We start from the raw sequence: 25,808 nt of genomic DNA on the forward strand, positions 1-25,808 counted from the left end.
TTCACTGGAAAAGGGTCGCTTTATTCTCAGCCGCCGAATCCATAGAGAGTGCGGCCCTGGCGTTTCAGAGCGTACACCACATCCATGGCGGTGACCGTCTTGCGCTTGGCGTGCTCAGTGTAGGTGACCGCATCCCTGATCACATTCTCCAGGAAAACCTTCAGCACCCCGCGGGTCTCCTCGTAGATCAAGCCCGAGATGCGCTTGACCCCGCCACGGCGAGCCAGGCGCCGGATGGCTGGTTTGGTGATGCCCTGGATGTTATCACGGAGCACTTTGCGGTGCCGCTTCGCTCCGCCTTTTCCCAGGCCTTTGCCTCCTTTGCCTCTTCCAGACATCACGCTTCTTCACTCCAATCCCTGCCGAATGAGAGCCGAGCTGCCTCCCCTTCCTTTTTTATACAGCCGGCCCGACCTGACTGAGAAAGGGCTGACACAGACAGGCGGGTCCGGAGAGGAAACTGAGTGACAGACAGAGCAGGGAAATGGCTTTGATCATCCAGCTCCGCCTCCAGCTCACTCCAGCCCCAACTGTATCTGGGACTGAACCTTTTCTCCCCAAAGCTGACTGTTCTTGAGTAGATGAGCGCATGCGTGAGGCCCTCCCCCAGGGCTGCCATTGAGGGGCATTTACTCAGTGAGTGCAAGAGGTTTGTTTGAAACAGACCGCAATGGAGAGATCAGCGCCCAGGGAAGCGAGGGAACAGCAGGCTCCTTCCAGCAGCACATCGGGATGGGGAGCCTGGGACACAGAGGGGGCTCCGAGACCGGGAGTGATTCGGGGTGAGTTCAGGGAGAACCGGGGGCTGTTTGTAAGAGGCCGAGCGGAGCAGGAACTGGTCCCGGAACTTGGAGTGAGCGGGCTGGGGGGAAGAGAGAGGCCTTTCTCGGGCTGTGTGTGGCCTGCTGAGGGAGGCAGAGCGGGAAGAAGCTGCTGTGGGACATTCTTGTGGTTTGCAATCCTCTGAACCCAGTTTTAATTTCATTCTGTTTCCCGCTCTTTCTGATGTTGTGTGGACCAACTGTAGGAATGTGATACTCTTGTAAAAGGACATACACGGGGGTCCTGGTAAAAAAAAAATGATGGTACAGTGGTTAGCACTGCTGCCTCACAGCGCCAAAGACCCGGGTTCAATTCCCGCTTTAGGTGATGGGGTAATGGGTCTGGGTGGGTTGCTCGTCGGAGGGTCGGTGTGGACTTGTTGGGCCGAAGGGCATGTTTCCACACTGTAAGTAATCTAATCAAATAGCGCTGTTTTTCCTCTTTCCAACAGTTAGTTGGGGAGTTGGATATTGAGCTCTGTAAGCATCCTGGTGGTTGAATATTCCCATTCATGGTGCTAGGCAGTTGTTGCTCAGTTTCTGGATCTCACTCAACTGATATCAAGTTAAAAATCGCACAACACCAGGTTTTAGTCCAACAGTTTTTTTTTTGGAAGCACTTGATGTGTAACTTTCTGCACCCCACTCCAACACCAACATCTCCAAATCAACTGGTATCGAATCACATGGAAAACAAACACAATCCCCAGACAAGGAGCAGCTCAGAGTAACAATGGAATCAGATCAGTGGTTCTGGTTAAGTTGTAGGCTTTAAATAAGAAAAACACACGCATTCTAATTAATATGCAATTAATGCGACAATTCAATATTGCCAGACTAGCCTCATGTTGATTTACAAGTAGTGTCCCTGTGTCTTCCTCCAGAAAAACACCTGAGGGACTAAGACACTGTAATACTTCCTCAGTTCAAAGCAAAGAGTGACCAGCTGCCTCTAACAAACAGAGGGTATGTAGCCCATTGACGTTTACACACCAGTGTTGACGGTAAACTGAATCCTCATTCAGGAATACCATTAAAATCTGCAGTTATTAACAGAATTTTCAAAGTTACAATGAAGATAGACAAATAGGCCACATTGTTGCATCGTTTCAACAACCATCAGTGAAGTACAGAGATGGAAGGAAACTGTGCTCACTGACAGGGCAAGAGTGACTGAAGAGTCGTCGAGTCATAGAGACAGAGAGCATGCAAACAGACCCTTCGGTCCAACTTGTCCATGCCGATCAGATATCGTAACCTAATCTGGTCCCATTTTCCAGCACTTTGCCCATCTCTCTCGAAACCCTTCCTATTCATATTGTTAAAGTATAGATTTAAGATGGCCCAGGGAATCCCTTGTGGACTCAGACCTATCAGCCTCTCTTGGTTCGTCCTTGAGATCGTACTCTTTGGCAGTCTGGAATAAAAACCTCTTACAAACAGTTTAGTTCAATGTTAGCTTTCCCCTTTATCTACCAATAGCACTGTTAGAACGTAACATTGACACCTAAAACCTTTAAAAGTAGGATATCAGCTCTTCCTTTAAGAGCCCTTGCAGGCTACTCCACTCTTCTGTCTCAAATAGGCTTCCTTTTTACAAAAAAACTGCATGTCCTTAATTAGACAGACAGTGGAAAGGCAATAATTTGTAAGGAAGAGAAGTTAATTAACAGGTCTGTGTGCACTTAGCTGATCACTCCTGTAGGCCCTTAGCCATCCATCAGGTGGAAAAAACAGATCCAGCTGAGTCAGGCGCCTGTTGGTGAGGTAAGTCACTGTCATAAAGAGGTATCAGTCCAAACTATGTGGGAGAGGTCATAACATAACGTAACCTTGCACAGCTTGCATTGTTTTACAAAATAGCATCTTAGTGAGGAGGGCAAGCTTTGACCATAAAATAACTTCCTGACAGATTGTGTCAGAATCTCTCCAATGATCGGTTTAGAATAATTTTTAAGCTCGGAGCAGACTCCTGCTTTTTATCTTAAACACAAAGTCATTCTGTACCTGAGGCTGAAAGGTTACATTTTAAACAATTCATTAGTTTCAAATTAAACATGCTTTTATTTCAAGGTTGTAATTCAAATTCAAAGAAGACAGAAGATCTGACGAATTAGAATTGACAGTGGGGCAGTCATGGAGTGTAAGAACACCATGTAAGTTAAAGCTTCATCAATATTACATTTCAGAGTTTGCATTTCAAAATCAGCGATGGCTACTCAAAATCACCATAAAGTCCCAAAATGCAAATAAATTCAAAACATTCATCTCTGTCTCTCTCTCTCACACACACACACACACACACACACATAATAAGTATTCATTATAATTGATAGGACCTGACCGTTTATTACATGCTTCTGAGATGACACCGAGTTTCCAAGATCACGTTCAAACACTGTCATTAATTTCACAAGTTAACATCTGTCAATGTTATCAGTCTGTGTCCTTTTTACACAGATTCATTGATGTTAAGGCATATGTTCTTAATTGCTTTAGAGCATCCTGTTATCACTTGGTGAGAACAGATTTTTTTTTAAATCTTCTGTACATCCTAGGTTCCCCCTTTTGTGGCTTGATGCCTCCCTGCTTGTCCTGTTTATTTTCTTGTGTTCTATAATTCAATATTACATTTAGTCTAAGTATTTAAGGACAAGTTTTAAGGCTTTCTCAGATGCCTTTTAAATGTTGTAGTTTTACCAGGCTCCACCACTTCTCCATGTGTCTTATGATTTTATAAACTTTTATAAGGTCACTGTCCAGGGAAAACAGTTCCAGCCTATTCAGCCTCTGCCAACAGCTCAAACTCTCCAACCGGGATGAAGTATATTTACATGGAGTTTATCTGTCGAGATTAGAGTGGTGCTGGAAAAGAACAGCAGTTCAGGCAGCATCCAAGGAACAGTCACATAAAGAGATGACAATTAAATAATGTGAATTTCAAACAGACAATCTATGCAGGTAGTTCATGCGCTACTCGCAGCATGTCCTTACTATAACCCACTGGCAATAGGACTTGATAAAATTCTGCCCATTTCTCATCTGCCTGAATGTGATATTCTCCATTTCCTCATTAAGACATCATTTTTAAGATAATAACAATCACGGACACATTTGGATTTGTTTTGTGTATGCCTTTTGATAGAATTGCTTTAAATTTTCATCTTTTTGCTGGAACTCAGTTAATTTACCTTAGCTAAAGATGTCTGTTTTGTTATCTATCTATTCCTGGTTTGTCTCAACTATCTGATCAAACAGGGTCGCTGCTCATTTCCCTTCAACTTCCTTATCTGTACTCTTTGATCTTTCCTGTTTCAACTGGTGACTCTGTGACCTCGCTACCACACAGATATGTATCCAGCAATTGTTCAGTTGTCCATTACTCCTACTATGACTTCTCCCCTCTTCACGGGACACTCTAACCTCACTTCTTACAACTCCAGCATTTCTTATTTCAATGTGAATTCCCATTACTCGTACCTTTTCTGGCAATAGTCCTTCAGAGATACATATATCCTCATCTTTTAGCATCACAGATTGAGAGGATCGTTGTATCTCTTAATATTGTTACCTCTTCACCTGTTGCTCCTGGCCTATGCGAGTAAACTTTACCTTCACGGTGTATGGTTTAAGAAGATCTGGCACTTCCTCCATAAACAACCTCCGACCAGCTTGTACATTCTGGTGCAGCTTTCTAGTCTCCACAGTGCTCTCTGTTACCACTCCAACAAAATTCACTGGCTTATCCTGTTTTCCTACATCTGGCTTCTCAGTGCCTTTCCTAACCTGCTAATACTGATCCCATGTGGCCTACTTTATTGAAAACACCGGAGCTTTTTCACTTCTCTTTCCCCTTCAAGGGTTTCCTTTTCACCCTGTGGTAAATTATCCTTATGATCTTCACCGAGATCTACTTTTTCCTTTCCATGTGAGAATTTCTCTTATCCACAATTATTATCCCTCGTGGATTGAAATTGATTTTGGCAGCCCAATTTTGATTTATTGATCAACTCAATCAGCAGCCATTTCTGATGCCAGTCTTGATGTTTTAACTCTCTGCTCTTACACGTGAGTTCTCATTACTTCTGGAAGTGAATTTTTGAACTCCTGTCTAAGTGCCAATTTCCGAAGTTCAAACTCCTTCTTTCTTCCTTTCCTCTCGCTCCTTATCTCTCTCTTCTCCCTTTTCTGCTTTTAATCATAATTCAAACCGTTTTGTTTCTGTTGCCCTTTCCTTGACTTTTGCATCTAGCTCAAATTGTTTCATTATCAATTGAATGTTAGCCTTCTCTAAAGATTATGATGGCATTTCCGGCAAATTTAAGTGTTGAGCAATTACTGTAATTATCGCTCTTTTCCTCGTGGGTGGAGGCAGGTCAAGCTCCAGCTTGTCTGCTAATTCCAGCAGCTTGGCATTAAGCACTTTTTTCAAAAATCTGAAGTTACTTCTTCCACCCCCAGAAAATACTTGATGATTCAAAGAGCCGTTGCTATCCCAAACACTGTTTCCTGATGAAGGGCTGATGGCCAAAACATTGATTCTCCTACTCCTCAGATGCTGCCTGGCCTGCTGTGCTTTTCCAGTACCACACTTGCATCTCTGATCTCCAGAATCTGCAGTCCTCACTTTCTCCAAGTGCTGTTTAAACCAATTGAATTCAATACTCGGAACAAAAGACGCTAATACCTATCCTTCACTGCCTTTGAGACCAACAACCCGAATCCCAAATCAGAACTACAGAATAAGTTCTGCAAACAGTTCCCAATCTATATTGGAAAAGGCCAGACCCCCTCCAAATATTTCACGAAAGTAACCAGGACCCTAACTTTGCTAGTTGTTTTAAGTGGGTGTAACAAAGATATTCCAGGAGGGATGCAGCTGGTCAAACTAGTAGTTTTAAAGAAAACAGTTTGATTTACAAATTTACCGAATGATACACAAACAAAAGAGAACAGAATACTAAATAATTTTAAAATCTGAAAACCCAACAGATGATACCAACTTAATGATGGTGTTCCCAACATTTCATACAATCCCCATAAATACCCCTTGGTACAAAGGTAAAATCAAACACAGGGTTTTACAGCAGAGATGTCAGAGAGAGAGTACTATCATGGATCTGCTTCTTTCGGTTCAGCAGCTTTTTCAATTGCCTGACTGCTTTCAGTCAATAGCCAGTCGGCTAAAGACCAAATCAAACCAGAGATAACCTGAGCTGGGAAACTGGGACACTCTCCTTTCATTGAACAAGTGTTATTTTTAAAAATGTGGGAGCCTTTTGTCTGAGGCATTACATGTTAGTTCTAATCAAAATGGCCTTCAAACCCATCAACTTTGACGTTTCGGAGCCTGTGTCGTTTACAAGCTTGTTAAAGGAGCAGCAGCATCACAGCAGACTAGTTGAAGAAGTAAAAGCCCATGGGTTACAGGGTAATGTGTTGAATTGGATCCAAAATTGGCTAGTCACAGGAAAGAAAGATGATGTGTACAAGATGATTAGGGGGTTAGATAGGGTTGACAGTGTGAACCTTTTCCCACGTATGGAGTCGGGTATTACAAGGGGGCATAGCTTTAAATTAAGTGGGGGTAGATATAGGACTGAAGTTAGGGGTAGGTTCTTCACTCAGCGAGTCGTAAGTTCATGGAATGCCCTGCCAGTAGCAGTGGTGGACTCTCCCTCTTTATGGGCATTTAAGCGGGCATTGGATAGGTATATGGAGGATAGTGGGTTAATATAGGTTAGGTGGGCTTGGATCGGCGCAACATCGAGGGCCAAAGGGCCTGTACTGTGCTGTATTCTTCAATCTTCTATGTTCTATAATGGTCAATGGTGGCCATTGTGAATGGAAAGCTAATTGAAGTGGAGCTCTGCATGGCTCAGTGTTGGGACCTGAGCTGTTTGTTTTATCCATTAATGATTTGGAGTTGAATATGGTGGGCAAATTTGTGAAATTTGCAGACAACACAAAAATTGGCCGTGTAGTGGATTATGTGGAGGATAGCTGTAAGCTCCAAAACTATACAAATGGTTTGGTGGAGTGGGCAGGAAAGTGACAGATGGAGTTCAGCTCTGATAAGTATGAGGGAACACATTTTGGGAAGTCAGACAATAAATGGAAATCGACAATAAATGGGAATATACTGAGAGGGGCAGGTGAAGTGAGTGTGTAGATGAACAGGTCCCTAAAGATAGATGGGATTGTAAAGAAGGCACATGGAATGCTCTCCCTCATTGACAGAGGGGTGAATACAAAAATAGGGAAATAACAATGAAACTGTATGAGGCACTGGTGGCTACAACAGGAGTATTGTGTGCAGTCGGGTCACCACATTACAGGAAGGACGTAATTGCTGTGGAGAGAGTGCAGAGGAGATTTACTAGAATGTTGCCAGAATTGTAGCTATCAGGAGAGATTGGAGAGGTTGTGGTTGTATTCCTTGTAACAAAGGTGCCACAATTAAGGAATACAGGGTGACCCATGTTTCACAGGTCCGGTTATTGCGGTTTACCGTGGTCCAAGTGTATAAAAGGAAATATTCCAGAACGAGGGACCAGCAGGCTGCCGGGAAGGCAAATTTCCTATTTAAATTAATGGTTTTGCACCTTATCTGCGTTTTTGTGTTTCCGCTGCAGGTCCTGGAACATGTCCCACACGGGTACAGGTGGGGTGGGTCTACAGTACTAAATATGAAGGAGCAGTGCTCTGAAAACTTGCCATATAAACCTGTTGAATCATAACGATGTTGTGTGACTTTTAACTAGCTCGTGAGAGGGAGACATTAGACAGGAGGAACCTGTTTACTTTGACAGAGAGTTCAAAAACCAGGGATCACAAATTCAAGCTAAGTGGATGTAGGCTTAGATGATATGAGGAAAAATGTTTTTTTATAATGTAGAGAGTGGTGGGTATCTGGAATTTGCTGCCTGATTTGGTGGTGCAGGCAGAGATCTTATATTTTTTTAAACAAAAATTCCCTGGAATTGCACCTCAAGTATTGTAAACAGCAAAGTTACGGGCTGTGGCAGGATGGTGGGATGAGAAAGGGCACCTGGGTGTGTTGGCGTTGGCATGGAAAAGGTGGCCTGAATGGCCCCCCCTCCCCGATGCTGTATTATTTTTATGATTCTCTAGTTATCAATGAGACCAGACCAGTTAATGCTGTGTGAATACGTAAATATATTTACCATATACCGAAAGTTACAGTTTGATAGCTGCACCCACACATTCACCAAGCAGGAACTGACAGGTATAGATCAATAACTAAACTCACATATCCACATACTCACTTGTATCAGATGGCCCCATTCATGGAGCTGTATGGGTGTTGTTTAGTTTCTGAATCTCACTCAATTGGTGTTAGAATTTTAAGAAAAAATGGACAAGGAGCAGCTCAGAGCAGGAGTGGAATCAGACCTGTGGTTCTGTTGAAATTGCTGGCTTTAAACAAAATATCCTAATGATCATTAACTGAATGTTACATTGATGTTGCCAATCATAGCTGATGTTGATTTACAGGAGGTATCTCTTCTGTCTTCCTCCAGGCAAGTACTCAAAGGACCAAGATAATGTAATATTCCCTCGGTACAGAGCCAAATGTGACCAGCTGCTTCGAACAAACAGCAGGTATGTTACTGCTGTCAGAGCGAAGAACATCCTTTCCACAGTCACAGAGTGGATTGAGTCAGACTTACATTGAGCTCCGGTCCCAGAGAGATATGTTCAAAACAAGAGTAAAACACCATCAAGCAAATAGAAGTTTATATTTTTTATCTATATTATCAATGCTTGCGACCCAGTTCCAATCAATTTGAATGAATCCTCATCTGAAATATATATTGCATTAAATCTGAACTGGACCAGTACAGCACAGGAATGGGTCCTTCAACCCACGGTTTTGTGCCGAACTTGATGCCAAATGAAATTAATCCCTTCTGCCTGTCCTTGGTTCATATCCCACCATTTCTTGCATGTTAATTGGCTTATTTTTTAAGTCCCTTCAATACCTTTATTGTATCTGCCTCCATCACCACCCCTGGCAGTGCGTTCCACTCCAACACTCTTTACGTTAAAAGAAACTGCACCTTAGGTCTCCCTTGAACTTTCACCTTATATGCATGCCTCTTAGTTTTAGGCACTTCAGCTCTTGGAAAAAGGTTCGAACCATCAACCTTAACCATGCATCTCAATTTTATAGACTTCTGGATATAGGTTTGCTGGCTGAACTGGAAGGTTGTTTTCAGATGTTTCATTGCCATACAGAGGTAATATCATCAGTGAGCCTCCAGATGAAGCACTGCTGGTATGGCTCGCTTCCTATTTATGTGTTTAGGTTTCCTTGGTTTGTGATGGCACTTCCTGTGGTGATGTCACTTCCTGTTCATTTTCTCTGGGGGTGGTAAATTGGATCGAAGCCAATGTGCTTTTTGAAGGAGTTCCGATTGGAATACCATGCTTCAGGGAATTCTCATGTGTCTCTCTGTTTGGCCTTTCCTAGGATGGATGTGTTGTCCCAGTTGAAGTGGTGTCCTTCCTCATCTGTATGTAAGGATACGAGTGTGAGTGAGTCATGTCTTTTTATGGCTAGTTTTCTGCCTGTTTGTCCAATGTGTGGACACATAAATAGAAAGCGGGCCATACCACCAGTGCTTCATCTGGAGGCTTATTGATAATGTTACCTAAGGCAAAATCGGATGTAATGGTGTTACAGTTAAATAAAGGTAATTATGAGGGCACGAGAGAGGAACCTACGAAACTAGACTGGAAGCAGAGCCTAGCGGGGAAGACAGTAGAGCAAAAATGGCAGGAGTTTGTGGGTATAATTGAGGACACTGTACAGAGGTTCATCCCCAAAAGAAAGATTATCCGGGGAGGGATTAACCAGCCATGGCTGACAAAGGAAGTCTGGAAATGTATTAAAGAAAAAGAGAGATCCTATAAAGTGGCCAAGAGCACTGGGAAATCAGAAGATTGGGAAGGCTACAAAAACAAACAGGGGATAACAAAGAGAGAAATAAGGGAGGAGAGGATCAAATATGAAGGTAGGCTAGCCAGTAATATTAGAAATGATAGTAAAAGTTTCTTTCAATATATAAGAAACAAACGACAGGCAAAAGTAGATATTGGGCCACTTCAAACTGATGCTGGAAGCCTAGTGATGGGAGATAAGGATATAGCTGGAGAACTTAATAAGTACTTTGTGTCAGTCTTCACAGTGAAAGACATGAGTAATATCCCAACTATTAAAGGGAGTCAGGGGGCTGAGTTGAGTATGGTTGCCATTACAAAAAAGAAAGTGCTAGAAAAGCTAAAAGATCTTAAAATTGAAAAATCTCCTGGCCCCGATGGGCTACATCCTAGAGTTTTGAGGGAGGTGGCTGAGGAAATAGCGGAGGCGTTGGTTGAGATCTTTCAAAAGTCACTGGAGTCAGGGAAAGTCACGGATGATTGGAAGATCGCTGTTGTAACCCCCTTGTTTAAGAAAAGATCAAGACAAAAGATGGAAAATTATAGGCCAATTAGCCTAACCTCGGTTGTTGGTAAAATTCTAGAATCCATCATTAAGGATGAGGTTTCTAGATTCTTGGAAGAGCAGAGTCGGATTAGAATAAGTCAACGTGGATTTAGTAAGGGGAGGTCGTGCCTGACAAACCTGTTGGAATTCTTTGAAGAGGTGACAAGTAGTTTAGACCAGGGAAACCCAGTGGATGTGGTCTATCTAGACTTCCAAAAGGCCTTTGATAAGGTGTCACACGGGAGGCAGCTGAGCAAGGTGAGGGCCCATGGTGTTCGAGGTGAGCTACTGATATGAATTGAGGATTGGCTGTCTGACAGAAGGCAGAGAGTTGGGATAAAAGGTTCCTTTTTGGAATGGCAGCCGGTGACAAGAGGTGTCCCGCAGGGTTCAGTGTTGGGGCCGCAGCTGTTCACGTTATATATTAATGATCTAGATGAAGGGACTGGGGGCATTCTAGCGAAGTTTGCTGATGATACGAAGTTAGGTGGACAGGCAAGTAGTACTGAGGAAGTGAGGAGGCTGCAGAAGGATCTAGACAGTTTGGGAGAGTGGTCCAGGAAATGGCTGATGGAATTCAATGTGAGCAAATGCGAGGTCTTGCACTTTGGAAAAAAGAATACAAGCATGGACTACTTTCTAAATGGTGAGAAAATTCTGGGAGTGCTAGTCGAGGATTCTGTAAAGGTAAACATGCAGGTTGAGTCCGTGATTAAGAAAGCGAATGCAATGTTGTCATTTATCTCAAGAGGGTTGGAATATAAAAGCACCGTTGTGCTACTGAGACTTTATAAAGCTCTGGTTAGGCCCCATTTGGAGTACTGTGTCCAGTTTTGGTCCCCAAACCTCAGGAAGGACTTACTGGCACTGGAGCCTGTCCAGCGGAGATTCACACGGATGATCCCTGGAATGGTAGGTCTAACATACGAGGAATGGCTGAGGATCCTGGGATTGTATTCATTGGAGTTTAGAAGATTAAGGGGAGATCTAATAGAAACTTACAAGATAATACATGGCTTGGAAAGGGTAGACGCTAGGAAATTGTTTCCGTTAGGCGAGGAGACTAGGACCCGTGGACACAGCCTTAGAATTAGAGGGAGTAAATTCAGAACAGAAATGCGGAGACATTTCTTCAGCCAGAGTGTGTGGAATTCATTGCCGCAGAGTGCAGTGGAGGCCGGGACGCTAAATGTCTTCAAGGCAGAGATTGATAAATTCTTGATGTCACAAAGAATTAAGGGCTACGGGGAGAATGCGGGTAAGTGGAGTTGAAATGCCCATCAGCCATGAATGAATGGCGGAGTGGACCCGATGGGCCGAATGGCCTTACTTCCACTCCTATGTCTTATGTCTTTTTATGGCTAGTTTTCTGCCTGTTTGTCCAATGTGTGGACACATAAATTGAAAGCGGGCCATACCACCAGTACTTCATCCGGAGGCTCATTGATAATGTTACCTAATATGGTGACAAGAAATCTGAAAATGGAACTTCCAGCTCAGTGAGAAAAAATAGGTCCAAAACCTCAACCTGAGCTACAACTCTTCTCAAAATTTTATAGACTTCTATTAAGTCTGCCCTCAGTCTCTGGTGCTCAGAAGTAATATACCCGGGTTTTTCTAGCTTCTCTTTATAGCTCGTACCCTCTAGACAACATTCTGGCAAACCTCTTCTGCACGCTCTCTAAATCCTCCATGTTCTTCCTGTAATGTGGCGACAATCATGCAACACCAGATTATAGTCCAGCAGGTTAATTTGGAAGTACTAGCTTTCAGAGCGCTGCTCCTTCATCAGGTAGCTGTGAAACAGGATCATGAGACACAGAATTTATAGCAAAAGATTACAATGTCATGCAACTGAAATGATATATTGAACGATTTGGGATTGTTAAGTCTTCATCTTTTAGAATGGGTTGCAGGTTTCAGTCCATTAATATATACATCCCAGAACTTCTTTCAAGTCGCATTCTCAAGATGACTTCAGGTTTTATTTAAAAAAGGGTGACATCTCAGCTCAGACAATTATTAAAGGTGCAAGGTTAGAGTCTGTCGGTGTCCCAGGCTTGAGTCAGACTGGTTCTATTGCCAAAGTAGGAATATATAAAACATTACATGGACTGACTGCCTGCAGATTGTGCTCTTTTTGAGCAAAATAGAATGTATCTGCAAATATAATTCTGCAAATGCAAATCCACCCCAGAGACAAGTGAGTGAGTGAGAGAGCATGTGAGTGAGAGTACATATGTGAATGTGTGTGTTTGTGTGTGCATGTTTGATAAAGTGTGTTATGAGTGTGATGGGTGTAGTGTGGGGTGTGCGTGTGTGTGCACGTATGAGGGGAAGTGTGTGGATGAGAGAGGGTCTGCATGAGTGTGTCCGTATGTGTCTGAGTGAGTGAGTGTGTGTGTAGTGTGACAGGAACCCAATTTGAGGCTGTCCTCATGGGTTCTCAACTTTAGTAAGGATACTTTTCATGTTACAACAGAGGTGAACAAATAGACTATGTTTGAGCAACCATATGTGAAGTAGATAGTGAGTACAGATATTGAAGGAAACATTTCAGCTATCACTAACTGAGAAGGACAGAATTAATCTTTTGTCACAATACTCTAAGTATGACCTAAACAAAGTCTTATAAAGCTGCAATATGACATCCTGACTTTTGTACTCAATGCTCCAACCAAAAGCTGAAAATGTGTTGCTGGAACAGCGCAGCAGGTCAGGCAGCATCCAGGGAACAGGAGAATCGACGTTTCGGGCATAAGCCCTTCTTCAGGAATGAGGAAAGTGTGTCCAGCAGGCTGAAGGGAGATTACAGAGAGTTAGGCAGGAATTTTAAAAAGGAGGTCCTCGAGAGTAATAATATCTGGATTACTCCCAGTGCTATGAACTAGTGAGGGCAGGAATTGGAGGATAGAGCAGATGAATGCATGGCTGAGGAGCTGGTGTATGGGAGAAGGGTTCACATTTTTGGATCATTTTAATCTCTTTTGGGGTAGAAGTGACCTGTACAAGAAGGACGGATTTCACCTAAATTGGAAGGGTACTAATATACAGGCAGGGAGATTTGCTGGAGCTTCTCGGGAGGATATACACTAGTAAGATGGGACACAGGGAGATTGTGAAGAAAGAGCTCAATCTGAGGCTGGTAGAGTTGAGAACAGAAATGAGTCAAACAGTCAGGGCAGGCAGGGACAAGGTAGGACTAATAAATTAAACTGCATTTATTTCAATGCAAAGGTCCTAACAGGGAAGGCAAATGAACTCAGGGCATGGTTAAGAACCTGGGATTGGGATATCATAGCAATTACAGAAACATGGCTCAGGGATGGGCAGGTTTGCAGTTTAATGTTTCAGGATATAAATGCTGATACAGAGAGGATAGAAAGGGAGGCAAGAGAGGAGGGGGAGTGGCATTTCTGATAAACTGTGCTGAGGGAGGATATTCCTGGAAATACACCCAGGGAACTTATTTGGGTGGAACTGAGAAATAAGAAAGGGATGATTACCGTATTGGGATTGTATTATAGACCCGCAAATAGTCAGAGGGAAATTGAGAAACAAACTTGAAAGGAGATCTCAGCTATCTGTAAGAATGATAGGGTGGTTATGGTAGGGGTTTTTAACTTTCCAAACATAGACTGGGACTGCCATAGCGTTAAGGGTTTAAATGGGGAGGAAGTTGTGAAGTGTGTACAAGACAATTTTCTGATTTAGTATGTGGATGTACCTACTAGAGAAGGTACAAAACTTGCTGAAAACGTGTTGCTGAAAAGTGCAGCAGGTCAGGCAGCATCCAAGAGCAGGAGAATCGACGTTTCGGGCATAAGCCCTTCTTCAGGAATCCTGAAGAAGGGCTTATGCCCGAAACGTCGATTCTCCTGCTCCTTGGATGCTGCCTGACCTGCTGCGCTTTTCCAGCAACACATTTTCAGCTCTGATCTCTAGCATCTGCAGTCCTCACTTTCTCCTCGAAGGTGCAAAACTTGACCTACTCTTGGGAAATAAGACTGGGCAGGTGACTGCAGTGTCAGTGGAGGAGCACATTGGGGCCAGCGACCATAATTCTATTTGATTTAAAATAGTGATGGAAAAGGATCGACCAGATCTAAAAGTTGAAGTTCTAAATTGGAGAAAGGCCAGTTTTGATGGTATTAGGCAAGAACTTTCGAAAACTGATTGGGGGCAGATATTCGCAGGTGAAGGGATGGCTGGGAAATGGGAAGCCTTCAGAAATGAGAATACGAGAATCCAGAAAAAGTATATTCCTACTAGGGTGAAAGGAAAGGCTGGTAGGTATAGGGAATGCTGGATGACTAAAGAAATTGAGGGTTTGGTTAAGAAAAAGAAGGAAGCATATGTAAAGGTATAGACAGGATAAATCGAGTGAATCCTTAAGGAAGTAGGAATATACTTTAGAGGGAAATCAGGAGGGCAAAACGAGGACATGAGATAGCTTTGGCAAATAGAATTAAGGAGAATCCAAAGGGTTTTTACAAATACGTTAAGGATAAAAGGGTTACTAGGGAGAGCATATGGCTCCTCAAAAATCAGCAAGGAGGCCTTTGTGTGGAGCTGCAGAAAATGGGGGAGATACTAAATGAGTATTTTGCATCAGTATTTAATGTGGAAAAGGATATGGAAGATATAGACTGTAGGGAAATAGATGATGACATCTTGCAAAATGTTCAGATTACAGAGGAGGAAGTGCTGGATGTCTTGAAATGCTTGAAGGTGGATAAATCCCCAGGACCTGATCAGGTGTACCCAGAACCCTATGAGAAGCTAGAGAAGTGATTGCTGGGCCTTTTGCTGATATATTTGTATAAGTGATAGTCACAGGTGAGGTGCCGGAAGACTGGAGGTTGGCTAGCATGGTGCCACTGTTTAAGAAGGGTGGTAAGGACAAGCCAGAGAACTATGGAGTAGTGAGCCTGACCTCGGTGGTGGGCATGTTGGAGGGAATCCTGAGGGACAGGATGTATATGTATTTGGAAAGGCAAGGACTGATTAGGGATAGTCAACATGGCTTTGTGCGTGGGAAATCATGTCTCACAAACTTGATTGAGTTTTTTGAGGAAGTAGCAAAGAGGATTGATGATGGCAGAGCTTTAGATGTGATCTATATGGACTTCAGTAAGGCGTTTGACAAGGTTCCCCATGGGAGAATGATTATCAAGGTTAGATCTCATGGAATTCAGGAATAACTAGCCATTTGGATACAGAACTGTGGCTCCAAGGTAGAAGACAGAGGGTGGTGGTGGAGAGTTGTTTTTCAGACTGGAGTCCTGTGACCAGTGGAGTGCCGCAAGGATCGGTGCTGGGTCCCCTACTTTTTGTCATTTACATAAATGATTTGGATGCGAGCATAAGAGGTACAGTTAGTACGTTTCCAGCTGACACCAAAATTTGAGATGTAGTGGACAGTGAAGTGGATCTTCACTGTCAGATTACAATAGGATCTTGACCAGATAGGCCAATGGGCTGAGAAGTGGCAGATGGAGTTTAATTCAGATAAGTGCGAGGTACTGCATTTTAGGAAAGCAACCCTTAGCAGGACTTATACACTTAATGGTAAGGTCCTAGGGAGTGTTGCTGAACAAAGAGACTCTGGAGTGGAGGTTCATAACTCCTTGAAAGTGGAGTCGCAGGTAGATAGAATATTGAAGGCAGCATTTGGTATGCTTTCTTTTATTGGTCAGAGTATTGAGTACAGGAGTTGGGGCGTCATTTTGCTGCTGTACAGGACATTGGTTAGGCCATTGTTGGAATAGTGCATGCAATTCTGGTCTCCTTCCTATCAGAACAATGTTGTGAAACTTGAAAGGGTTCAGAATAGATCTACAAGGATGTTGCCAGAGTTGGAGGATTTGAGCTATAGGGAGAGGCTGAACAGGCTGGGGCTGTTTTCCCTGGAGCATCGGAGGCTGAGGGGTGACCTTACAGAGGTTTACAAAATTCTGATGGGCATGGATAGGGTAAATAGGCAAAGTCTTCTCTCTGAGGTCGGGGAATCCAGAACTGGAGGTCATAGGTTTAGGGTGAGAGGGGAAAGATATAAAAGAGACCTCAGGGGCAACTTTTTCACACCGAGCATGATACGGGTATGGAATGAGCAGCCAGAGGAAGTGCTGGAGGCTAGTACAATTGCAATATTTAAGAGGCATTTGGATGGGTATATGGAGGGATATGGGCCGGGTGCTGGTAGGTGGGACTAGACTGGGTTGGGATATCTGATCGGCATGGATGGGTTGGACCGAAGGGTCTGTTTCCATGCTGTACATCTCTATAACTCTCGATATGGAGTTCAAATTTATATTGAAGGGAACATTACAGCTCTCAGGAATTGAGAGTGACAGAATTAATCTTTTGTCATGTATATGAACACAGCAATCAAATAATATGAATTCCAAATGCACATTCTCTGTCAAAGCCTGACATAGAATGATTACTGTGTAGGTACGTAACCAAACATTGCCCCCCACCCCTCCCCAATACACAGACTCTCTGTCTGTCTCTCTCTCTCTCTTTCTGACTTTCACCATCCTGACACATATTACAAAGTCTAAGCACCTTGCAGTTCCAATACCATTGCAAGTAACAGAAATGTTCCATTCAAAATGATTTCTACCCACAGCTCCTTTGTCAGAGAGTGAGAGGCTGACAGCACAGAATCAGGCCCTTTGAAACTTTAGAGTCTGCACCGATCAGAAACAACCAGCTCACAATTTTCATCCTGATCAGCCAGCATCCATTTGCATAAATGTATCATGGTAGCAGAGAAGCTGCCATCCCCATCTTTATCACAACCACATTCTCCATTTCTTCATATTGTAATAGAAGACTTTGTTTTGTTTGTTTCAGTCCAACCAGAAACCTTTTTTAAGATAATTATGTACTTCTTTCAAAGTTAGTTGCAATTATCGACAACGAGCTCTGGATTCCTCCTCCCCCTCCCTCGGATGTATCACAAAAAAGCGTGAAATCTGGCTGCAATTTTCACAATGCATCAATGGAATCTAATAACCACTCTTCAAAGCAGTGGAGAAAGGGGAAAAAAAAGCCAAAATTGGTCGGTTTGTAGAACTGCTTGTTTTATTTTCAAGCAGAGTTGAACAGTGTTGATTATTCCATAAATCGAATTTGACAGTTTACATACTCTGCACTGCATGACAAGAGTCCTTTTCTTTTCCTCCTCCCTAGTATAGAGTAACACAAGAGTACTATTAATGGTGCATCATCACACTAAAGGGCAGGGTAATGCTCTGTCTACATCAGAAAATAGAAGTGAATTAGCCAATTGTCTTTTTTGTACCAGGAACATTATGGTCAGTCAGCTCCAATGCAGTTGAATGGTTTGTCACCCTTTCACTTAGTTGCAAATGGATTAGTTTACACTGATTGTTAGATCAGCAGTGTTCAGAAAAGTACATCAATATGCACTGAAACAAAAACTAATGGCATTCTGAATATGAACATTTTATATCTCATTACTGCCTGTTACATTCTGCACTATACAAGATACAAAAAGTTCATTGTGTTTCCTACCTTGACTCTGAAGAGCAGCCAGAATCCTTTCTGTTGCAGTGTGTTACATTTTCACTTGCACGTGATTGCGTCAGGCACTAACAATTAAATAACTTTGGCTGTTTCCCATCCACTACAGGCGACATGAACTGAGATAAATGAATGAAATAAATATACTCTACCTGAGACTGTGGGAATCATCAAAACTAGCATTATAGTTATTAAAAGTCAGATGACAGCAGAACTGATATCAAGTTGTCCTTTTCATATAGACGCTGACAATGAGTCGATGAAGTTCACATTCCCCAATGTTTACTGCAGATCTAATTCATAAGAGAATGTCCTAGTACAGATACAATGGGCTGAATGGTCTGCTTCCGAGCTGTACCATACCAGCGATTCTGATTTTGATGAGAAAGGAGATGACATGCTGTTGTGTTGCATATTGGTCTAAAAAACATCATACAGAAATGAACTGACATGCAGAATAAAACTCTTTTACAAAAAAATACCAACAATGTCTGGGTACAAATTAAAACTAAATGTTTCAGTGATACCACAGATCCCAGACTCTCTACCCAAACAGGAAATGTGTGACCATAAGTCAGAATGGTTCTCAGAATAAAGCAGTTTCCCTTCTGCCATCGCCCTTTCTCCTCTCTCCCCCACCCACCACAACCAACTGACAGTCAACTAAAAAAAGTCACAAAATGCAGAAAAGATTAAGATCCAGTCTCAACACCCTCATAACAAATATCATAGATTGTATCACATAGACACAGAGAATATTACGAGCTTCCACTTTGATACACAACAGTAGAACCTGACAAGTACAGGCTGATAACTACACACTCATTCATGTTGCTGAAACAGACAAACAAATAATGACGACAGTTACTGTGGTGCAAATGTGTGACTATCAGTGTCCATCGGTCAGTTTCTGTTAACAAGTCACACATTCGCATTTCAGTATCTGTCAGGGACAGATTAATAACTACATTCACAAAGCTAAAAGTGACAGGAACAGAATTATAACTACACTCCCAGTTTCACACAGCATAATCTGACAACTACACTCTGATGACGACGACACTCATATTCACAGAGCAGAGTCTCGCAGGTACATTAGTACCTGCAGTGTTCACATTCATCAAATGGGGTCTGACAGGTAGAAATCAATATTTAAATTCACATTGACAAGAGATTGAGGGGCATAGATTGGTAACTGCATTCACATATTGATATCGGAGAAATTGACAAGTACAGATTAATGTTGACTGTCTCAATTCACAGAGCATGAACAGACTGGTAAACACACACACATTCACATCGGGAAAACGGACATGTAGAGATGGATAGTTACATGCACATAGAAGAAACTGACAAGTACAAATTGATAACTACATTGGTTATATAAATGATTAGGAGTTGGGTGTTGAGGATATAATTTCTAAATTTGCAGTTGATACTAACCCACGGAGATGAGTGATTGGGAGGATGATGCTGAGTGACTTCACAGTGAGATTGACAAGTTGGCCAAATGAGCAGATGTCTGGCAGATGAATTCCAAGCAGAGAAATGTGAGGTAGGGCATTTTGCTACCAGAAACACAGAGCAACAATGCAGGGTCAATGGTGTGTCTTTGAAGGGAGCACTGGAGTAGAGGACCTGGGGGGGTTCACGTTTATCATTCTCTGAAGTTGACCAGGCAAGCTGAAACCTTTGTGAAGAAATCATTGGTCAGATTACAGCTGTGTTCAGTTCTGGGCACTTTATTTAAGGGAGGAACTTCAAGCTCTGGAGAGCATTCATTGAAGATTTACTAGAATGATAACAGCAATGAAGAATTTTACATACAAGGAAGGATTAGTGGCATCAGGCTCCTTTTCCTTGAAGTAGAGAAGATTAAGAGGGGAACCTTATGGAAGTGATCGAAATTATGAAAAAGTTTCAGGGGAAAGAGGAGTATTTTGTTACCACTAGTTGGTATGCCAGTAACTAGGGGTCACAATTTCAAAATTGTCAGCAAGAGAGCGAGGAGTGAGATGAGGAGAAATGTCTTTACTCAGAATTATTAGGATTTTGGATTGTGCAGCCTGGGATCATAGATCCAGCCTAGAGCCAGATGGCAGATTCCATATGAGGTATGAAAAGAGAGCTGATATATATTGACAGTGATGAAGAGGGCAATGAAGATAGGGCTGGAAAACAATCCCACCTTGAATTATTTCCAGCTCACTACAATTTAAACAAAACATGGAGAGTACATTCAATTCATTGGCACATCTGCATGGACCCATTCACCAGGAGACCTACTGGATGCTCAAGTTCGGAAGGAACAGCATAAAATCTCAAATCAACAGTTAGATTGTGCTACAGTGAGATAAACTGACACCCTGAGGGGTGTGGGAGAGACAATTATGCAGATGGTTTCTCAAACCAAGTCGATCTTTGGAACTAACATCTTACTGAGTGAATTGAGACAAAGCCTAGCCAAGTCACAGAAATGTGACATTGCTCTGCCTTCTCTTCCTTGTCCTCCTTATTTGCTGGAAGGTAGGATTGCTACTGATCGATTTATGAACGTGGAAGGTTGGCATTAATGTTTCCCTCTTCTTCTTGACCTGGTTCCTCGTTCCCTCCTGTATCTGTGTGCCTCAGGGTGGTGTATGTGATGTAGGGTGGTTACTGCACTGCTTGGTCAGCCTGAAAACAGGTCAACAGAGAAACGTAGTAGATAGAAGCAGGACCAACATTGGTGTAATTGTGGACAGAGAAGGTTATCTAAGAGTACAATGGAAATTTGATCAACTGGGCCAGTAGGTCAGGGAATGGCAGATGAAGTTTAATTAGAATAAAGGCAAGGTATTACATTTTGGTAAGGCAAAGTCTGGGAAGCGAACAAACAGAACTCGGGGTGCAGGTGGATAGTTCCTTGAATGTGGCATTGCAGCGAGACACGGTGGTGAAGGCAACGTTTGGCATGCTTGCCTTCAATAGTCAGAGCAGGAGTTGGGGCATCATGTTACAGCTATAGATGACTTAGTGTGGAAACAGGTCCTTCGGCCCAACAAGTCCACACAGGCCTGCCGAAGCGCACCCCACTCCTACATTAACCCATTCACCTAACATTACAGCAATTTAGCATGGCCAATTCACCTAACCTGCACATTTTTGGACTGAGAGAGGAAACCGGAGCACCTGGAGGAAACCCACGCAGACACGGGGAGAATGTGCAAACTCCACACAGTAAGTCATCTGAGGCGGGAATTGAACCCAGGTCTCTGGCGCTGTGAGGCAGCAGTGCTAACCATTGCGACACCGTGCCGTACTGGATTTAGTGAGGCCACTTATAGAATACTGTGTACACTTCTGGTCAACCTGCCGTATAAAGGATGTTCTGAAGCTAGAAACGGTATAGAAAATATTTATAAAGATGTGACCACAAATACAGAGTTTGAATTATAACAAGAAGCTGCATAAGCGGGAAGCTTTTCTCCCCTGGAGCATTGGAGGCTGAGGGGGTGACCTTATAGAGGTTATAAAATCATGAGGGGCATAGATAAGGTAAATAGTTATGATCTTTTCTCCAGGGTAGGGGTGTCCAAAACAAGTGGGCATAGGTTCAATGTGAGAGGGGACAGATTCAAAAGGGATCTGAAAGGCAAATTTATCACAGAGAGCAGTGCGTATACAGAATGAGCTGCCAAAAGAAGTGGTGGAGGCAGGTACAATTACAACATTTCAAAGACATTTGGAAAGGTACATGGATAAGAAAGGTTCTGAGAAATATGCGCCAAATACAGACAAAGGGGCCCAGTTGAGTTTGGGAAACCTGGTCAGCTTGGGCAAGTTGAGCTGAAGGGCCAGTTTCCGTGCTGTATGACTATGAAAATGCATGAGAATAATCTTTGCCTGAAAGACAATCAGAATGTACTGGAGGAGCTGTGAATATCTGGGGTCATTATCCAGACCAATTTCTCTTGGCAAAGCATGTGATTGGAATAAGCCTAAAACTGACTCTGACAAATGTTATTTCTCTGTACTCTGAACAGGATGTGGCCATCTCTGCCAAAGTGGGAAGCGGATACAATTCCGAAATGTCCTTGAACCAATCGACTTGCTCAGCCAAAAGGAGGTGAGGAGTTTGGAAAGGATTAGGAGTCATGTGCAGAGCAGACTGGGTGAGGAGGACAGATTTCATTCCCTGAAGGACCATCACAGACAGGAACAGGAGAAAGCTATTTGGCCTCTCGAGCCTCGAGATAGTGGAATCAAGGGTTATGGAGATAAGGCAGGAACAGGATACTGATTAGGAATGATCAGCAATGATCATATTGAATGGCAGTGCAGGCTCGAAGGGCTGAATGGCCTACTCCTGCACCTATTGTCTATTGCCTGCTCAGCCAGAAAAAAGCATCATGGCTGATGCACTATTCCTCACGGTCACTTTCCTGCACTTAACATGTAACACTCAATTCCCCAATTGATCAAGTTTCTATCCATCTCAGCTTTAAACCTGTTCCCTGTCCCCACACACAGCTCTCTGTGGCAAGGAGCGCCAAGCACTCACAATCCTCTGAGAGAAGAAACTTCTCGTCAACTCAGTCTTCAATTTTGAACCGTATGGTTGTTTGTTCCTGACAACAGTCATCATTAGAGTCTTAACTCCAGATCTGTTTTTGTTTAAGATCGCATTCCAAATCCACCTGCCACAGCAAGATTCACACTCACATCAGCAGATCATACCCTGGAGAGCTGAAAACATAGGATTTTACTTCCCCGTTATTTCAGAAACTGAAAATGAATCTCATCAAAATTAATTTCAGAATAAATTTCACCACATCTTTGTGCTAAACATTGATGTCGCCAGAATCCATACAGTGTGGATTCAGCCCATCCAGTCCACCCCAAGCCAGTGAAGAGCATTCCAAACAAACCCTGACCCTATCCCCATAACCCTGCATTAACCATGTCCAATCCCCCTAACCTGCATATTATAGAAGTCGCCTTTCAGGCCATCGAGTCCACGCTGACCCTCTGATTAGCATCCCACCCAGACACACTGCCCTACCCTATCCCTGAAAAACTGCATTTGCATTGGCTAATCCTCCTCACCCACATGTCCTTCACACTATGGGCAACTTAGCATGGCCAATCTAAACTGCACATCTTTGGACTTTGGGAGGAAACCGGAGCACCCGGAGAAAACCCGTGGAGAGAAGGGGACAATGTGCAAACTCCACACAGACAGTCACCCCGAGGCTGGAATTGTTCCTGGGTCCCTGGCGCTGTGAGACAGCAATGCTAACCACTCAGCCACTGAGCCACCCAATGTTTTTGCCATTGTCATGTAGGGGTTGGTTTGCTCAGTTGATTCTATAGTTCCTGAGGAAGGGCTTGTGCCCGAAACGCCGATTCTCCTGTTCCCTGGATGCTGCCTGACCTGCTGCGCTTTTCCAGCAACACATTTTCAGCTCTGATTCTATAGTTGGCTTACAATGTATAGTCACGTTGACAGCTTGTATTTCAATTGCTGATCTGGTTGAGATTGCTGTGAATGATCATTCCCTGTGCCTTAGATGTGGCGACCCTCAGGTTAAACCATAAACAGTTGTTGCTTTTTCTCTCTCTTTCTCTCCCACACCTCTCTCTCCCTCTCTCTAATGAGACAATGGTGACTTTACATTAACTGCTTGCAAAAAACATAACTTTGCTGATTAAAACTTAATGGCCTCATTTTTCACTACAAAATAACCTATGTGTTTCTTTCCTGATGCACCAGTGGAGTGAGCTATAAATAAAAGAAAAGACATTTTACCAACGGGATATATCTGAATGAACTGTGAGAGGATGCACAGGGAGATTTACCAGCAGGTTGCCTTGGGGGCTAGAAAGTTTCAGTGATTGAGGGAGATTGGACAGACTGGGGTTGTTGAACTTACAGCAGAGTGGATTGAAAGAGAGGGATGTATAAATCAATGAGGGGTGAAGATAGGAAGGAACTTTCACCCCTTGACAGAGGTGGAGGAGGGGCATAGATTGAAGCTAAGGGCCAGGAGGTTTCGAGGGGATGTGAGGAAAATCTTGTTCACCCAGAGGGTGGTGGGAATCTGGAACTCACTGCCTGTAAGGGTGGGAGAAGATGAAACACTCATCACATTGAAGGAGGATTTAGATGTGCATTCGTGACGCCAGGGCTAAAAGGGCCAAGTGCTGAGGGAATGGGATTAGAGAATAGTGAGGTGGTTATTTCTGAACGGCACAGATTCGATGGGCCGATGGGCCTTTTTTTGGGCTGTAGATCTCTCAGAAGTTATGACTAACGCACTTTGTGATGTGTATTCTACATCCAAGATCCAACTGCAATGTGATTTTGTACATTTCATATTCAGAGAGGTTTGTCTTCAAAACAGAGATTGAGTAGTTAAGGCCAATACTCTCTGGAGTTTAGAGGAATGAGAGGAGATCCAACTGCGGGATATAGGACGCTAAAGGGGGTGGGATTGACAAAGGAGACAGAGGGAGGGTGTTTCCTCATGTGGGACAATTTAGAGTGAAAGGGTCATTGTTTCAGGAGAAGAGGGTGGGACAGATTGAAAACAGTGATGCTGAGAAATGGCTTCTCTCCAAGGGAGAGGGGGATGGGAATCTCTGGGACTTCAACCCCCCCCCCCTCCCCGCAACCCCAGTATGTGGGGGCACATCGGGACACTAAATAAATTGAAGGAGGGGACTGACAGATTGTTAATCAGTGAGGGGTTAAAGGGAGTGAGGGGAGAAAATTGGGGCCGAGACTGGGATGAAGTGAGTCACACCTGTATAGAATGGGGGAAGCAGGCTCCAGAGGGCTCCTCGCCCGTATGTTGGGTTGGTCGTCCAGCTGCCTGAACACTTTTTAGTGTGGGTGACTCATAGCATATGCTCAGAAAGCTCTGAATCTCAGGGACTGAACTATGTGATGCATCACAATCTATTAGGCACTTAGTGCAAAGACCATAAGATATAGCAGCTATTCAACCCATCAAGTCTGCTCCGACATTGCATCATGGCTAATATGTTTGTTAATCTCATTCTCCTGCCTTCTCTCTGTAACGGTTGATCCTCCTACTGATCAAGAACTTATCTATCTCTGTCTTAAAGACATAATGACAACTGTCTGCAGTAATGTTTTCCACAGATTCCCCACTGTCTGACTGAAGAAATTCCTCCTCATCTCAGTTCTAAAGGGAGGTCCCTTCACTCTGAGGCTGTGCCTTCAGGTCCTAGTCTCTCCTGCTCATGGAAACATCTTCTCCATGTCCACTCTATCCGGGACTTCCCGCACCCTTCTAAACTCCACTGAGTCCAGACTCAGAGTCTTCAACCTCTCCTCATATGACAAGTTCTTCATCCCTGGAATCTTTCTTGCAAACCCCCTCTGGACTCACTCCAGCACATCCTTCCTTAAATAAGGGCCCAAAGCTGCTCACAATATTCCAAATGTGGTCTGACCAGAGCCTTATACAGCCTCAGCAGTACATCCCTGCTCTTGTATTCTGACCCTCTCGAAATGAATGCTAACATTACATTTGCCTTCCTAACTGCCAACTGAACCTGCCTGTTAACCTGAAGAGAATCCTGAACTCGAACTCCCAAGTCCCTTTGTGCTTCAGATTTCCGAAACCTTTCCCCATTTAGGAAACTGTCTCTGTCTCTGTTCTTCCTACTAAAGTACATAACTTCCCACTTTCCCACATTGTATTCCATCAGCCATTTCATTGCCCATTCTCTTCGCCTGTCCAAATCCCTCTGCAGTATCCCTGCTTCCTCAACACTACCTGTCCTTCCACCTATCTTTGCATCATCAAAGAAACACTCGGGTCAATGAAAGGCAATGCTCCTCATGTGAATGATGCTGGACCTACAGTGAATGGCTCCTTGCCCCAAAGACCAAGGCCAGAAGGGGC

At 43.4% G+C, this 25,808-nt stretch overlaps 1 protein-coding gene, 1 long non-coding RNA gene and 1 pseudogene across 8 annotated transcripts in view; 1 reads left to right on the forward strand and 2 right to left on the reverse strand.

The window, feature by feature from the left end:
- The window catches only part of LOC148135420 (uncharacterized), a 560,459-nt pseudogene that overhangs the window by 262,604 nt on the left and 272,047 nt on the right, over positions 1-25,808 (reverse strand). The gene's annotated exons all lie outside the window — the stretch shown is intronic.
- The window catches only part of LOC148135430 (uncharacterized), a 51,455-nt gene that overhangs the window by 15,854 nt on the left and 9,793 nt on the right, over positions 1-25,808 (forward strand). For 2 of the 6 annotated variants that reach the window (XR_015755126.1, XR_015755127.1), the window contains exons 1-3: positions 511-782; positions 8,366-8,447; positions 21,915-21,997. This is a non-coding gene — a long non-coding RNA (uncharacterized LOC148135430). Of the gene's footprint in view, positions 1-510; positions 783-2,894; positions 2,978-8,365; positions 8,448-21,914; positions 21,998-25,808 lie in introns of those variants that run through there. The other 4 variants (XR_015755129.1, XR_015755130.1, XR_015755131.1 and 1 more) reach the window with 4 other exon arrangements.
- Positions 27-338, reverse strand: LOC122544620 (histone H4). The gene has a single exon (XM_043683941.2). It carries the CDS (start codon positions 336-338, stop codon positions 27-29), a length of 312 nt encoding a protein of 103 aa, XP_043539876.2.

The sequence above is a fragment of the Chiloscyllium plagiosum genome, unplaced genomic scaffold, assembly GCF_037043375.1.
Source record: "Chiloscyllium plagiosum isolate Xiang-an unplaced genomic scaffold, Cpla_swu_hap1 HiC_scaffold_49, whole genome shotgun sequence".
In the NCBI taxonomy this organism is placed as follows: Eukaryota; Metazoa; Chordata; class Chondrichthyes; order Orectolobiformes; family Hemiscylliidae; genus Chiloscyllium; species Chiloscyllium plagiosum.

Excerpts from the sequence above, each read along its gene's own strand:
- LOC122544620 (XM_043683941.2), bottom strand. The coding sequence starts at position 338 with ATGTCTGGAAGAGGCAAAGGAGGCAAAGGCCTGGGAAAAGGCGGAGCG.